The sequence below is a fragment of the Fukomys damarensis genome, unplaced genomic scaffold (assembly GCF_012274545.1).
Source record: "Fukomys damarensis isolate Sample0158 unplaced genomic scaffold, DMR_v1.0_HiC HiC_scaffold_27, whole genome shotgun sequence".
Lineage (NCBI taxonomy): Eukaryota > Metazoa > Chordata > Mammalia > Rodentia > Bathyergidae > Fukomys > Fukomys damarensis.
Window position 1 is genome coordinate 25216045 of NW_022900939.1, and position 17247 is coordinate 25233291.

Consider the following 17247-nt stretch of genomic DNA (forward strand, 5'->3'; position numbering starts at 1 on the left):
ATAGGAAGAAAAGGACCAAAGGTGTAGGGACAGTGAGAAGGATAGGAAAAGGGGAATAAGGGAAAAGGAAAAAAATATGAGAAAATGTAAAAATGGAATTAAATTGTTTGAAGGTGGGGAGGGGAGGAGGGGGTGAAGGGAGGGTGGGGACAAGGGGAAAAAATGAGAACCAAGACCTGTCATGTAAAGGTACAAGATCCCAGTAATGAATGTAACTACTGTATACCTAGAATGTACCAATAAATTCAATTTAAAATAAAAAAAAAAGAAGAGTCTAAAGGGCGAGGGATTTAGCTCAGTGATTCCACCGCCTGCCTTGCAAGCCCAAGGTTCAATCTCCAGTATCAAAAAAAAAAATAAAAAAAGAGTCTAAAGAGTTGTGATGATCCTAAAACAGAAGAGGGCTATTCAGGAAAAACTAAGGAAATCTGAATGAAGTCTGTACTTTACAGTGTGGCAGATACACTAATTTGTGACAAATATGATGCTAATAGTAGGAAAATTGGGTATGGAGTATATGGAACTCTTGTGTATTATCTTAAATCTAAAATGTTTAAAATAGTTTAGGGCTGGGGATTTAGCTCAGTGGTTCCACCACCTGCCTCGCTAGTGCCAAGGACCCGAGTTATCCAAAGTTTATTTTAACTGGGCAAGTGTAGCAGATTCCTTTGATCCCATCTACTCAGAAAGCTGAGGAAGACCTTAAGTTCATGGCCAACCAGGGCAATTTAGCAACACTCTGTCTCAAAATAAAACATTTTTTAAAACGCTGGGGACCGGGATGTAGCTCAGTGGTAGAGTACCCTTGGGTACAATCCTGGTACCAAAGAAAAAAGTATTTTTTAAAACTTCTGCTGAGTGGGGTGGTGCGAGCTCAGAAGGCTGAGGCAGGAGGATGGCCATGAGTTCAAGGCCAGCCTGAACTACATATGAAACCTTGCTTCAAAAAAGCCAAAATATAAAGATAAATAAACAGCAACAGAAACCTTCAATTTTAAAAGAGATCATCAACTTTCTACCTTGAAAACACCCTTTGTAAGAGCTCTCCTCTGCTTTTACCAAGTGGCAATATTCTCTGACAAAGAATCAAAGATATATTTGTAACTGTGTAACAGAGAAAAATTATTCTCCTAGATAATTGTGAGTAATTTCTCCTTTGTTATTTTTCTCTTTCCGAAGTGAAATGTGTGGTGCCGGGGATTTAGCTCAGCAGTTCGGTGGCCTGCTTCACAAGCGCAAGGACCTGAGTTCGATCCCTGGTACCAAAAACAAAACAAAAACAAAAAACCGAAGTGAAATGTGTGGAAGCAGAACACTTCATTCGCCTGTCTTAGTTTAGCCCCCGTGAGGTTGCACCAGCTTTTGAACCTGAATGTCCTTTCTGGCCTTCATCCTCAGAAACTGGATTGTAGGTAACATTTAAGAATGACTGACAGAGGGAACACATGCATAACAATCTGATACAACATGGTTCTTGGAAACGATGTTGACTTTCCCGTGCTGCGTGGGTGTGTGTGCCCTTTAAAAATATTTTGATGAGAGCAAGGACAAGATCAAGAATGTCTACAGATATTCTTGTATAGCTGAAAACGACCAGGACTAAATATCTTCTTGATTTTAGACCCTATATATACCTAAGAAAAGAAGTTTAAAATAGAAATCTTCATTCAGAGTGCATGTGTTTTCATTTTTTTGCATTTTTTCCATTCCATTTAATAAAATGCTATTTAAAACCAAAGCATTCTCTCCAGTAACCCATTCCCTTTTCCCCTTAATCCTGGTAATAGTTGGGGAAGCAGCCGAATGGTGCAGCAGGCTGATGACATCACGGAATGGGAGTTGAATGGAGGGGAAATTGGCTTCCATAGAGGAAATTTATTAGAAAAACTGCAGTTATTTGGATTACCATTCAAAATATGAAAACTAACTGGGAAGATATAAGTTAAAGTAGTATTAAAATTTAAACTTTCCTAAAGCATTGTGATGTTACTTTGTTTAGAGAGGATCGGGATGAAGTTGGTGAAATACTACTTTTTTTCTGTTATATTTATTGTTCAACCATTGGACCAAGGGAGACATACACTTTTGGAGTACTTTTGGTTCAACATCAAAACCACATAGTAAATAATACCCCCTCCCAAATTAGTTCATTGTTTTATGTCTCAGCATAAAATGTTTGAAATTTAAAAGAGTAACAGAAGATGTTTTTAAAGAGATTTCTAATGTAAAAAGAGCATTTCTACAGTTAGTTCCTTTTTTTTCCCCCTTCAAGAAAGCAATAGAAAATTCAAGAGAACTGAAGTGGAAATACATTTTAATTCTCTGATATCATTGCATTACTGAAAAGGAGGAGTCAATACTACAAAAACTAAATAAATAAATAGCCCAAAGTTTAAAATGTTTGAAAGGGTTTGTGCTTTAGTATCTTTTTCCCATAGCTCCATTTCCAAGAATCCAATTTGAGTCACCAAGGAAGAAAAGCCAACAATGGACTGCCTCAATCTAAACCAGTAGCCAAAAATTACCAACCAAACAAAAAGAGAAGAACCAACGTCAACAGAAAATGACAAATGTAGGGACATACACAATCAGGAGGAGAGTATGGTAAAAAGAGCTGGAAGGTGAGAGGGCCACAAGACCTGAGAACTAGTTGCAGCTATGCTGCCAGTAAGCCAAGTGACACCAGAGGAATCCCTTTACATTTGTAAAACGGGAAGATTCCATTAAATGATCACTATGTTTCCCATGTGTACAATCCTAAATGCACAAGGGGTTTCCGGGTGAGAAATACTGTCTTTGCCTTCACAGGCAGCTTGCCTGGTTTGCAGTCTTGATGTGGAACTCCTTGCAGGCCTTTCTATTTCACTCTGGACCTGCCATAGAGTCAGTAGGCCTGACCAGTTCTGCTTTTGGTAATGGCGCCATGAGGTGGAATGATATTAGGGGAAGGGTGTGGCTGTGTGTAGGTGGTAGGGGACAGAAAGAGTGAGTCATGTTTGGCACTTCTTCTAGTTTTTGGTTTTTGTGGCACAAGAAAATAAGAGGTTTGAAAACTACAATGGAGATGTAACATGGTTTTAAAAAGAAGATAGAGTTGTAAAAAGGATTAAGTTAGAACACAATGAAAGAAGCTGGGGAGGCTCACTGAAGATTGTAATCCTATGAAGGTTTGAAAAGGTGCTAAGGGATCTGTCCAGTCTGAGGCCCCTGGCCAGGCTGCAGTGATCAGACTGCTTGGCTCATTGGTCAGAAGACCCAGCCAGCCACACAGCACACATGGCCCCTACAGGCTCATCACCTCCTATTTGCTTCTCTGATGCCTTCTGTCCAATCACTCAACCGTGATCACCAAGTGTCTGAGAAAGGCCTCATGCTTTGATGGAAAGTACTGGAGCTTACAATCGTTTTAAACTAAAACTAACCCAACTTCCTCCTGATTGGAAAAAGAGAAATGCACATCATAGTTAAAAAAAAAAAAAGATGCATGGTTTGAATGAATCACATATGAGATCTCCTTAACAGATGACCCCTCCTTAGGATTAGGAAGCACATGAGTGTTAGTTGACCTTTTACCTTAGAAGGCATAATTAGTGTATCTTGTCCTCATTTGACATCTGAACAGTCATTTAAGAAGCTGAAGTAATTGTTATTCTGACAGATTCTTCCTCAGTTTACAAGTTCTTTTGTCTTTCTTTTTAAAATTGTGGTACTGGGGATTGAATCCAGGGCCTTGAACATCTTAGGAAAACACTGAACTTTACCCTACCCTGCACACCCCCTTTTGAGACAGAATCTTATTATGTAGTTCAGGGTGGCCTTGAGCTTACAGTGATCCTCCTGCCTCAGCCTCCTGAGTACTAGGATTACTAGCATGTGCCATCACACACAGCTTAGCCCTTTTAATTTTATTTTTTATTTTTAGACAGAGTCTTGCTAAGTTGCCCAGACTGGCCTCAAACTTGCCATCCCCTTGCCTCAAGCTTCCTCAGTAGCTGGGATTAGAAGTATGCCACCACACTTGGTGTAGAAGTTCTAGCTGGGCATGGTGACACATGCCTGTAATCCCAACACTCAGGCTGAGGCAGGAGGATCGCTGCGAGTTCGAGACCAGCCTGGGCTACATAGTGAGTTCCAGGTCAGTCTCAACTACATAGTGAGACCCTGTGTCAAAAAACCAAAAAAAGGAACTTGAATGGTAGTGAGCTATGGATCTGCCCTTTACCCCATCTTACTCTGTTTCTCTTTCCCTCCCTTCCTTTTCTTCCCTCCCCCACTCTTTAAATTTCATTATCCTCCCATTTCCCTAACTTGTACAGTGAACCTGTACAAATGTTATGTAAGATCTGGGCCGGGGATTTAGCTCAGTGGTTCTGCTGTCTGCTAAGTGCAAGGATCCAAGTTCGATCTCTGGTACAAAAAAAAAAAAAAAAAAAAAAGGGTTATGTAAGATCCAAGTGGATCTCCTAGGGTATATAAAATGAGCATTTTCTTTTGTGTGCTAGAAGAAATTATTTGGTCTGAAGATGATGAAGTCATAAGCATTGGAGAATTTCAGGCTGGTGCCTGTACTTCTATTCGATAAACATTTTAGCAACATAGCTGAGCTGCAAGACTGTACGTGTCACATAAACACAGCTGCATTTAATTCAGTGAGTACATATTCAGATACTGTATTGGCTGTTTATAAATGTATATTGATTTCCCTCCCCTCTGGGTGAGGGGAGAGAGCACTAGGGAATCAGCCTTCCCTATGCAGTAGTTCTTACTTGAACATGTATATGATGGGAGCCATCTTTACTCAAGTTACTACACAGGGAATATGATTGTGTTTCTCTGGAAAGATTCCATGTTTACCTGTCCTCCATCTGCTGGCATGTGCCCAGATTTCATCAGCGTATGTATCCAGAGGATAAAGCTTTCGTCTCTGTTAGAATGTAATAACCTAACTTTAAATTGTTTTCGGGTATTTGTACTATGATGTGAGACATGCAGAGGGATACCAGGTTGTAAAAGATCAAAGGCCTTTGGCTGTAAAGTCTGAGTCCCTGGTACTTGGTTTGGGCTTGTTGGGAAGGGAGGAGTGAACCTGCAATTGAGAAACAGGAAAGGTTGAGAAAGGAGGAGTCTGGGAGCACAAAGGCTCAAGGTACAGAAATGTCAACCTTTCTTTTGAAAGAGAGTCTCTGGGACCCCTACTTGAGAAGGGCCTCTTAGGGAATTGGATTCCTTTTACCATCCTCGGCCATCCAGGCGCTCAGAGGCTGCTGCAGTTATGGTCCAAAGGAGCCTGACTACTGCTTCCATCGATGGAAGATTTTGATATCACCCACATGGTGCTGGTTTTACTGGCATGAGGAATGCAGATTTCAGAGGAAGGGCTGGAAGTCCGGCCAAGGGGCGCCTGGCGGGGTAGTGCATAAAGCTGTAGAATGTAGCCAAAGGTGCAGTGGAGACCCCAAGAGTTGGAATGTGGAATGCCTGCTGAGAAAAGCTGTAGGTGGTAAATGGAGCCAGCCCAAGAGAGAGATTCTGTGGGTTGCAACCTGCAAGGCCGTAGGGGCAGGGCTGCCCAAGCCCTTTGGAACTCAGGTTTTAGCACTGTGTGCCCTGATATCAGATTTGCAGCTACAGGACCTAATGTTTGCCCTGTTGGGTTTCAGTCTTGCTTTGGTTTAATCTAATTTTTAGTATGGGAATGTTTACTCTGTGCCATTGTACTTTGGAATTGTGTAACTTGCTTTTGACTTTGATAGAGGCCACAGCTAAGAGTTTGCCTTGAGTCTTAGAAAAGACTTGTACTGGAACTTCTGGAGAATGCTGCAACTGTTGAGACTTTGGGGTAGGGATTATTGTGTTTCCAATTGTATGTAGGATCGTTATGTTAGGCAGAATGATAAATTATATTATCTTTATTTGGAGATTAGGTATGGTTTCAGGAAATGTATTTGGGTTGCAGTTTGGGAAGGGGTGGGATGTGGTGGTTAGGGTCATTTCAACTTGATTAGTTTTGGGATCCACCCGAGGGACTGGAGAAACACACTTTGAGGTGTGTTTGAGGTGTGTTTATTATGAAGGCATGGTCTCGGGATCTGTGTCTAGCTCCTTGCCCCTTCCACTCTGGCACTCTTCCCCTGCTCTGCTTCCTAGCCACCAAGAACTAAACAGCTTTGTACTGCCACACCCTGCCGTCGTGTTTCTGCCATGACCTTATGGACTGAGTCCTCTGTAACCGAGCCAGACCTCTGTCCTTTAAATTGGGGGAGGGGGTTGGATAATTGTCTCCGTGACAAGAAAGCTGACTAATACAAGTTACATATAAATTACCCCAAATTTAACAGCTCAAAAGAACAAACGCTTACCATCTCACACAGTATCTGTGGCTCAGAATCCACCCCAAGGCTGCCTTTAGGCTGTCCCGTGGGCATGCAGGCATCTCAGCCCTTGACAAGATAGAAGCTCCTGTCCGTGATCACTCACAGTGGTGCTGCAGCCTCGGTTTCTCACTGACTGTTAGCCAGAGGTCTCTTTCTCAGCACGTGGGCCTCTCCCTAGGCTGCCTCAGTGTCCTCAGACAAGGCAGCCAGGTTTCCCCAGAGCAAAGGACTGGGGAGAGGGAGACACAGACGGACAGACGGGCCTAAAGACGGAAACCACTGGTATTTTTGTTGTCTCATCTCACAAATGGCATGCCCTCACTTCTGCCGTTGAGACCAACCCTGTGGGTGTGACTGCGTCGCGGTATGACCAGCAGAAGGCGGGCATCGTGGGGCAAACTCCGAAGCGGGCTGCCTCAAAGAAGTGTTCGTTTCCTTCTCCCGCACCGTTAGCAAACCACTAACTAAATCCTCCTAATTCTGCCTCTGCAGTATTTCTCCACTAGGCAAAAGGAAGTCTTAGGAGAGCTCTAGGCAGGGGCCTTTTAGTTTACTTCTCTGTAAATATCACAAATAGGTTTTTTTTTTTTTTTGGTATCGGGGATTGAACGTGGGACCTTGTGCTTGTGAGGCAGGCAGTGGAATCACTGAGATAAATCCCTGGCCCTATCACAAATAGGTTTAACTCTATAAGGGTATGTATCTTCGTGGAACTCTTTTTATTTTTATTTTTATTTTTTGGTGGTTGTGGGAATTGAACTCTCAGGTCCTTTTACCATGCTACAACCCCAGATCCCCCTACTTTAAAAAAGAAAGCACTTGAGACAGGATCTCACTAAGTCACCTAGGCTGGGCTCAACCACGCAGTCCTCCTGCCTCAGCCTTTCAGAGTGCTGTGATTACAAACAATTGCCACATTGTCCAACTCTTCCTGGAACTCTTGAATATGAAAAATTATGGGGTGCATTCTGCTTCTGTGATAAAGCCATTGTTAGAGGAAGCAAGAGTTATGCCTGTCACTTGGCCAATGGGAATAATCCCTTTTTCACTGCTCATTCTTTGACCTCTTGAGACACTCCTTTAAGATAGGCTTGCCTGGTGTGGTGTCGGACACCTGTAATCCCAGCACTTGGGAAGCTGAGGCAGGAGGGTCGCTGTGAGTTTGAGACCAGCTTGGGCTACATAGTGAGTTCCAGGTCAGTCTCAAAAAAAACAAAAAAGCGGGGGGGGCCTTTTTTTTGGGAAGGACATCTTTAGTAGATGGAATTTTCTGAGTTGAGTATATTTTGACCTCACCTACCTGGTGATTTGAGCTGCTCTTGGGAGAGGGTGAGCACTAGCAGCCTCCCTCATTAAGTCCTTACACAGCCCAAGGCTGAAGTCAATTTACCAAGGACCCAAAGGGATCAGAGTGAGAATCTAAACTCACTTAAATTGATAGGAGATTCTGGGCCTTGCATGAAAATTTGTTCTTTATTCTTAGTCCTATAAACAGAACCATAGACTCATTGACCAGAGAATAAGATGTCACCTCCTCCCTCATTTTACCAGTGATACAGACCGAGGTGAAACAAGTACCTACTATCAGTTAATAAGTTGGAAGTCAGCAGGGACTGAGGTATTCTTTCTGATCTTTCCCTGAGCCATGTGGAAATTTGACGTGTATACCTGCAGGGCAGTGTGATGCAATCTTGGATTTGCCCTAAGATCCACCTTCTGCTCTTCTTGTGATCTTGTTTGAACAACAGGGAGCTTCATTTCCCAAACTGTCTTGGCTCTGGCTTCCCACTTGGTGTGGCCAGTGGGGAGCACTGTTGAAAGATCTAAGAACAGGGTCGGGGATTTAGCTCAGTGGTTCTGCCACCTGCCTCGCAAGCACAAGGACCCGAGTTTGATCCCTGGTACCAAAAAAAAGAGAAAGATCTAAGAACAGGAGCTGACCGGAAGTAGGCATTTCTTATGTTCTCCCTGCTTCCTTTAGCAGCTTCAGTGTGAGGCTCTCCTGCGGTCTCAGCTCTCACTAAACAGTTCCCTTGTGACTCCTGGACTGCCACAGTGACCAGTAACAAAGATCCCCCAATCTGCTTATTGCTGTGTGTAATCTCTGAGCTGCCTCACTGGCCCCCATTTAGTTTCTCAGCTCTTCTATCATTTGAAAAGCCAGTTCTCTATATTAAGTTATCTTTGTAGGACCAGGAGCATAGTTCAGTGGTAGGGAGCTGGTCTCACGCGTTGCCATAAAAAAGTTCTGTTTGTTAAGAACTCCTAGACTTGTTTCTCTTTTCCTTACTAGATCTTGACTGATTGAGTAGGGCCATTGTTCTGTTCTTGCACATGGTAGGGACAGATAAATGTTCAATCATAACGATGATAATAAAAAAGGAAAACCAAATTCAATCCCCGGTACCAAAAAAAAGAAAGGAAAACCAGCTTATCCAAAAGAAATAGTACTTTATTAATTTATGCTGCAAGTTGAGGTGATTGAAACAACATCGTATTTCTCATAACTTCTGAAAAACGAAAAAATGGGAACATTTTCCTCAGATGTTTTCCCAAAGAGCCAGTCTTTTGCCTTCTGCTCTGTGGTGTCAAAAGAATGGATTCCTTTGAATTTGTAGATCTTTTCCATCCCTGTCAACCTTGGCTTAATCATGGAAGGGATCTTTCTTGGTTTGGGTAAGTTTATATATTTTGGTTGTAGCAGAACAAGTCCTAGCATCATGCCATTAGTTTCATACACTTGCTTAAGTGAGGGCTGTGTACACTTGGCCTTCCCATCACAAGCCTGGTTGTTGTGACCTACAGTCCTGTTTATATGCCAACCCCTGTTCTTGGCATCTGCACAAGGATTCCCACAAGGGTTCTATTTGAGAAGGTGGTTTCCAAGATTGGGGATAACTGCCCGCCAGCACTGGATTTGAGACCACCAACTTGTTTTTCCAAGCATTAATATCTCAGTGATCTCCAAACATATTTTATTTTCCAGAATACTTTCCAAAAAGCTTGTTAGAATGTCTGTATAACTTTTTTTTTTTTTTTTTTTTTTGGGGGTTGAACTCAGGTCCTTGTGCTTGCAAGGCAGGCGGTGGAACCACTAACCTAAATCCCTGGTCTGCTATAACTGTTTTTGAAGATATAAGGGTCTAAGGAGAGAGGGTATGGGTAATATAAATTATAACTTGGCAGTCTTATATTTAAAATGTTATCCAACAATATTTTTTTTTCTTAAAAAATCTTCTTTACATATTTAAGTAATTCATTTGGGAGAAATAGCCAGTCAGCTATTCACATAGCCAGCCTGTTGGCAGTTTCAGTTCAATATGCTTTGAAACCAGTCAACTACAAAGCTTCAGATGTTTTCACTTTGAAAGCTCAGTTTAACCTTCACTACCATGGTGGTGAGAAAAGTAACAACTCATTTTAAAGATTCTCCTCCTTTGTGCCTTTGTCTTTCTTCTGCAGACCATGTGTTTATACTATGGGATCTCCCATAAACAACAGGGCCCTTTTTCCATGCCAGGAGCCACCCGTTGCCATGTCAACATGGCAGGCTACAGTTCGAGCAGCTGCATCTTTTGTTGTTTTAATGAGTGGAGAAAATTCTGCCAAGCCAACACAGCTTCATGAAGGTACTGTACATGTGTTCTTTGCTTATTTATGTATCGCACACATGCTGAACCCAGGAACCCAATAAGCACTATTTTTCTAAACTTTAAAGAGCTGCTTTATTAGTTGGGTTGGAAATGAACATACTATAAAACATCCTGCCAGAGAAAACAAGCAGGGGATGGAAATGGGGACTGGGGAGTGTGGGCATGGGATTTGGGGCTCTTCACCACAGTTATCAATTCATAGTTTATTTCAGCAGTTACTTTCACCTGGTGGTTTGTGGGCCATAAGTGGGTGGTCTTGGTTGAAGACTTTCTAAGGAGGCAAGTGTGTCATGGAAACCCCATTACAAATGGCTGAGTTATCTGTGGTTTGGACGTGGTATCTGTACATGGTTATTCATTATGTTGAGAGACGGAGCTCTTGTTGGCCAGCCCAGGGTATTGTCCTGGCACAGAATCTGTTCTATATGCTGTTCACCGACACGAAGCTCTGAACCAAAGGCCAATGGAAGGATGGATGGCAAATGATAATGCATTGTTCAGATTTTGTGAATTACTTGGTTTCTCAATAAGTAACTCTTTCCGTTGAGACCCTGAGTCTGTTGATGCCAGGTAAAATTTTTGTAGCTGCAATATTTGTTTATTTAAAATATGGTGTCTCCTCACACATTTATTTTAGGAACTTGAAAATATTCAGAAAAGAAAAAATAAGGCCAAATAATTTTTGAAAAATGATTGTTCACATCTTGTTTCATTTTCTTCCACTATTTACCTTCTGTATGTACAGTTAAAACTATTCAAATTGTCATCATAGCATATAGTAGTGTTTATTTTGCTTTTTTTCACTCATAGTGTATGTTGAACATTACCTAGGTAATTTTTTAAATATAATTTTATTGTTGGTACAATATTTTGTTTATGAATATATCAGAATGTAACACTCACATATTGTTAGATATTTTGATTGTTTCCAGGTTTTATTCCTGTTATACAGTTGCATAATGCTTTTAAGTTGAATTTATAAAATCAGTTACAGAATTTAAATTTGGAGCATGTATATATACGTACATACCTCTTATTGTTTTCCAAAAGATTGTGCCAATTTGTATAATCCAAGTGTAATTATAAGGGTCTCCTTTCTTGGAACTTTGCTCAGCAGATAGGCAGTAGAGACTCTTTTTAATTTGGATCACTTTGGCTATCAGTGAGTTTCATTTGTTCTTATATGTTTCTTAGCCATTTTCATTTCCTATGTGCTCGTATCTTTTGTCCATTTTTAAACTGAGGATTCAGTGAGGCTTTCAAAAAGTTTGTCTTGTTTTTTTAATTTGATTGGTTCTTAAAAAAAAGAGATTAAACTCTTACTCTTACTTTGTAAAATTGTACCCATTAGTGTGTCTTTTAATTTTTTTTTTTCTTTTTTTGGTACTGGAGATTGAACTTGGGTCCTTGTGCTGGCGAAGCAGGCAGCAGGACCACTAAGCTAAATCCCCAGCCTGTGTCTTTCAATTTTGTATGATGTTTCTGATCGTTAGGAGATTTAAATTTTTATGAAATAAAATTTATCGGGTTCTCTTGGAAAATCTTTCTTTGCCTTAAAAGTTACTTGTTTTCTACTGTTGTTATAGTGTAATTTTTATAACTTAACTCTTTATTCTCTGTAGTTTATTCTCTACATAGTTGTGAAATGAAAAGTAGAAATTAGAAAAGTAGAAAATTTCTACTTTTTCAAGTAGAAATCAGTATGTATCTCTGAGATTATTTATTGTTATCTTTTCTAATTTGTGATAGATATCTTGTTTATCATAAGTTAGGTTTGTATATGTATTAAGTCTTCAGTGAGTATTTACTTGATTCTTAAAAGAAAAACAGACAATACGTTTAAAATTTTTATTTAAAAATAGATAATATTTATATGGTTTATTTACAAATGAATAAAGGCAAAAAACATTTTCAATAAAGTCTCTTTCTTACTCTTATTTAATCCACTGCCTAAGGCAGCCAGGGTTACTAGTTTTATTTGTACATTTTCCCTTTTTGTTTTATAAATCATGGGCCCTCCAAACATGTTTTTGCGTGGCATTTCTTCCTTTAGAATAAAATTATTTTACAGCTATTTCATATCAGAACATAAAGAGCTTGCTTGTTATTTTTAAGACTGTAGAGCATTCCATAAGTGAGTATTTCACAATTTAGTTAACTGAAAGCTCTGGACTCCATCTCACATTAAATAAGGAATTTGTGGGCATTTATTTTACCAATATTCCCCAGTTCTAATTGGTGAAGTCTAGGATTAGGAACTAATCTTATGTCTATATTTTGTTTTTATATTATATCTTATCTTCTAGGAATTACTATTACTGGTTTACATTTTCAAATCATACTTTTAATAAGTAGACTGTCTTCATTCTTAAGCTCTGAAGTTTGAATTGTCTCTCAGTTGGCTGGGAAAGGACTGCAATATTTTTTTCTAGAAAAGTGGATTTATGGTATATTTTCTGAACATCCTCTCATATTTAGAGGTTTTCAGTTGTATTTACTTATGAACAATTCTTGCCTAGATATAAGCTTCTTAAGTAAATTTCTCTCTTTAATGACTATAATTGTTTTCACTATCATGTTTAGTATTTCTGAAGAGAAATTTGGTATTAAATATTTATTGTTATTATTATTTTTTTTACTCTTTGAAAGACATTTGATTTTGCTACCTAGATGCTCAGAATTAAAAAAAAAAATACAGTGTATTTCAAAACTTTAGAATGGGCTGAAGATTTAGCTCAGTGGTGTTATGCCTGCCTCACAAGTATATGGTCCTGAGTTCATTTCCCAGTACCAGAAAAAACAAAACCAAAAACCTTTAGAACAAATCTAGAAATGTTGCCTTTTAAAAAATCAATTTTAAGGGGCGGAGGTTTAGCTCAGTGGTGCAAGTACCTGCCTTGGAAGCTCAAGGTCCTGAGTTTGATCCCTTGTACCCCCCCCACAAAAAAAATCAATATTAAGGTGCCAGGGATTTAGCTCAGTGGTTCCGCCACCTACCTTGCAAGCACAAGTTCCCAAGTTCAATCCCTGGTACCAAAAAAAAAAAAAGTCAATTTTATTAAAGTATAATTTACATATAATAAATGCAAACATTTAAAATGTATTGCTCAATGAAATTTGACAGGTACATATAATGTATATATAATATATAATTTTTACTACCCTAGAGATTCTCCTGTGCTGGTGTACTGATTCCTTTTTTCTCCTACTCTACTCAGCCTCTGATCTAATTTTCATTTCTATAAATTAGTTTTACTTTCTTTAAAAATTCATATAAATGGAGTCATTCAGTGTGTACTTTTGTGTCTGGCATGATGGTTGTGAGATTGATCCATATTGTTACAGGTGTCAGTAGCTTCATTTTGTTTGTTGGTTTGTGTGAATAGTGATCAATTCATTGTTTGGGTCATTTTGTGAACGTTCATCTATAAAAGATTTTGGTAGATATGCTTTTTGTTTTTTTGTTTGTTTGTTTGTTTGGTTGGTTTTTTGAGACAGGGTCTCACTATGTACTTGAGACTGACCTGGAACTCACTATGTAGCCTAGGCTGGCCTCGAACTCACAGAAATCCTCCTGCCTCAGCCTCCTGAGTGCTGGGATTATAGGCATGCGCCTCCATGCCCAGCTTGGTAGATACGTTTTGTTTTTTTCATTTCCTGGGTAAATACCAAAGAGTAGAATTGCTAGGTCATATGATAAGTATATATTGAAGTTTCTAAACTTAAACTGTGATTTAGTATCTGCAAATCACATCCAGAGTGGCTGTGTCATCTCATGTTACTATCAGATCAACAGAGTATGAGAGCTCTAGTCATTGCTCATCTTTGCAAGCACTTGATCTTGTCAGTCCTTATTTCTCTGATGACTAATGATGTTGAGCACCTTTTCATGTTCTTCTTGCACATTTTAATATTTTTCTTTGAAAGGCATCTCTTCAAATAATTTTCCATATTTAAAAGATGTGGGGGTCTTTAGGGTGGGCTATCAAAAATGCAATACTTTAGATACAAGCCTTTCTTTTTGTTAGATATAAACCAAGTCTGTGTGGCTTGCCTTTTAATTTTTTTATGTGTGTTCTGGGCCACTGATTTTCAGTAGTCTCATTTTTGTTCTTTATTAATTCTATTAGAGGTTTAAATTATGTCATTATAGCATTTAAATCCTTCATTTATAAAGATCTCTTTTTTTCCTTTGATTTTAATTTGTTCATGGTTTGGCCCTTGGATGTAAGCCCTTGTGTTTAACAGTGCTTTTAAAACTTGAGTATCATTTTATTTTTCAGAGAGAGAAGGAATCTCATAATTCACCAGGGTTGACTTAAATTATTACTACCAGAATGATATTTTCAAAACTATGTGCAAAGACTAGATATAAACTGTGTGCTTTTAACTCTTAAATGCTTATAAAGCTAAAATAAAATTATAAACACAGATCATATTGCGAAATCCATAAAATTCAAGTTAACAAATTTAGTGTAAAGATCAGTATTTTACTGAAATTGCCCCATATAACACGAATGTGGTAGTGACAGCTTGATGTAGGATTTTATTTTTTGAGCTTGAACGCCTATCTTACCTGTACTATATGATGAACCACTTCTCTCTGCTATAAAACATTTGCTTACACAACATGCTGCAATGTCATTTGGCCTATACTCGGACATAAGCATCATCCTTATGTTCTCTTTTCAGTATCTCTCAATAGTTATAGCTGTCCTACATTCCTGTGCAGCAGTACACACTGATGCAGATGTGAACTCTGAAATCATTTGGCAGTACTCACTTAAGTCTGGATGATTTCAGGGGTCAGTATACTATAGCCCACTGGCCAGATCCAGACCACTGCTTGTTCTTATAAACGAAATTGTCTTGGATCACAGCCATTGTCTAGGGCTGCTTGCCTGTGGTAATAGCGCCACTGAGTATTTTCAAGAAAGGCCCACAAATCCTAAAATATTTGTTACATAGCCCTTTTCAGAAAAAAAGTGTTCTGACCTCAAGCGTATCCGTCCTGTTGTTGGTCTGTCCACCTATTTGAAGATCATCAAAAAATTAAAAGAAGTTCGATCCCCGGTACCAAAAAACAAAACAAAACAAAAATTACAAGAAGAATTAACCTTAAAACTTTAATGGAAGCTTTTATACTTTCAAGAATATTTCTGTGGGCCTTTTTTTGCCCTCAGAATTACCAAGCGAGGGCAGAGTTCAAATGAAGTGGATGTAAACTGGGATTTGCTTACGTTCATACACTTAAACCTCGTATGATCTCACAGAACAGACTTTACCCATTCAAACTGAAGAAGGATTTAGCTAGATGAGGAGAAAGAACACAGAACTGCAGTTTCTTTTACAGGCCCACAGTTGGGGTTTATTGGAGGACAACCAGGAAATACCACTAATAAAGCTCTGTGCCAGAGTCTCAAGGGGCTGATCGGAGGATGGAATAATGTCTGCAGTTGTGGCTGCATTCCGTAGAGAAAAAGGGTGTGTGGACATAGGATGTTGCTACTTCCTTTTGAGCCATGATTTCTAGATTTAGATTGGTCTCATAGGACCCCCACTCTGTTGTGCACAATGTCCTTTACAACGATGAGCTGTCCTTGAAAACACTGTCGGCAAAACCCAGCCCAGCAAGTCACAGTTTCCATCACAGTGACACATCATCAGCCTGATTAGCACATTTACCGGGCGCCAGCTGATCTTCCCGAAACAAGCAAAACACCTGGGAGCAGATAACAGCAACACAAATGACAGCAGGCAGCCCTTCGGCTGGAAACAGAAATAAGAGGACCTTGGAGTCTTTTCTGCATGAGGAAATTCCTCCTCACTGCTTTTAAAAAGAAGGCTAATGGTTTAGGCTTTAGAGTAGTGACCATCGGAAGAATTTTATTAGCTAAGAAAGCTGAGTCAGGGCCACAAATTTAGATTAACTTGTTTGACTCATTTATTATTCAACTTCCTCAGCATAGAGCCATTTGGACAGCAGTTTTATCCTTTGTGTGATTGTCAGCCTGTGTATTCCCTGCCCAAATGCAGACAAATAATTGAAAATAGAGACCCATTGCCCAGAATAATGCTTTGTATATGCCAAGTGCTCAAAAATTTATTTGTTGAGTACATGTGGTCTGTGTAATCAGACAAAAATAATGTGTTAATGAAGTAAACATTTAAAATCACTACTAATAGTGACAACAATTGTTTCAGGGACATTTCTTTTAGTTATGCTGTGGGTTCACGTTTATCTCTTTTTTTCTAGCCTCAGTAAATTTAAAAATAAAAAGTTGATTCACTAAATTATTTTTTTTCTGGCAATTTTTAAATTAATTTTATTTTTACAGAATTTCATTTAACATACTTTTCTACTTCCTGGAAAAATGAAATATCTTCTGCTTTTTTAGGAATCCTCAAGAATAAGACTATATCAGCTCCTTCTAAATGAAAGAGGAAAAGCATATGAACAAGCGAAAGAGGTTAAAAAGTACACTTGCCCTTGAATAGGATCTGATTTCATTTTTCTTTGTAAAACCATAGACATTACTTCATTTGGGGCAAAATGCTACTTCTGGCCTGCCCAATAGACTATTTCTCTGAGATTCTCTTTCTCCTGACTGTGTGGGAAATATTAAGAAAAAGCCATGATTTCAGAGTTGACCCTCCTGTGTGCAATTGAAAGCCAACTTTTCCCTCTTGATGGCTCAAAGTGAGCAATACTATTTAGACTGCTCCCACAGTATGCAACCAGGAATTACATAGAAGGAAATGGTAAATTAAAAGGCATTTAGGAATGGTTATGATTAAGTGTTTTCCCCACAAAGAAAAAAAATGCAAAGTAGAGAAAGCTCCTTGTTTCTCTAACTGGAAGCTATATTCTGGGTCAGTATGAATACATACATGTGTTTTCAAGGAGTAGGAGTACAGAGTAAATGCGTTTGTCATTTCCCACTATGTTGATATTGCTGAGGAGCCAGGACTGTGTTCTGCTGTGATATCGCTTGTAAGGTCTCATGCCAATCCTTGTACTTTTTAAATCTTTGTCAGTTGATTATTATGTCTTGTGATTTGCTGTTGACTAGTTCTTCTTGTCCTGTACTTACCACAGACAGCATATGTGGAAGTCATCATGATGTCTTCTGGACAGAGAAGAGTTCAGTAGACATGTACATAGCAGTTATTGCTGGGGATTCTGACTTGGACTTGACATTTATTGACGCATGTTCTTT

At 39.2% G+C, this 17247-nt stretch overlaps 1 protein-coding gene across 11 annotated transcripts in view; it reads left to right on the top strand.

Annotated features, from left to right (window-relative positions):
* The window catches only part of Aopep (aminopeptidase O (putative)), a 349371-nt gene that overhangs the window by 45233 nt on the left and 286891 nt on the right, over positions 1-17247 (top strand). For all 11 annotated transcript variants that reach the window (XR_782535.2, XR_782536.2, XR_004514518.1 and 8 more), the window contains exon 4: positions 9837-10003. Coding sequence is in view for 5 of the 11 variants with exons in the window: in XM_010636132.2 (XP_010634434.1) it covers positions 9837-10003 (167 nt within the window). In the remaining 6 variants the exon portion in view is untranslated. The remainder of the gene's footprint in view (positions 1-9836; positions 10004-17247) is intronic.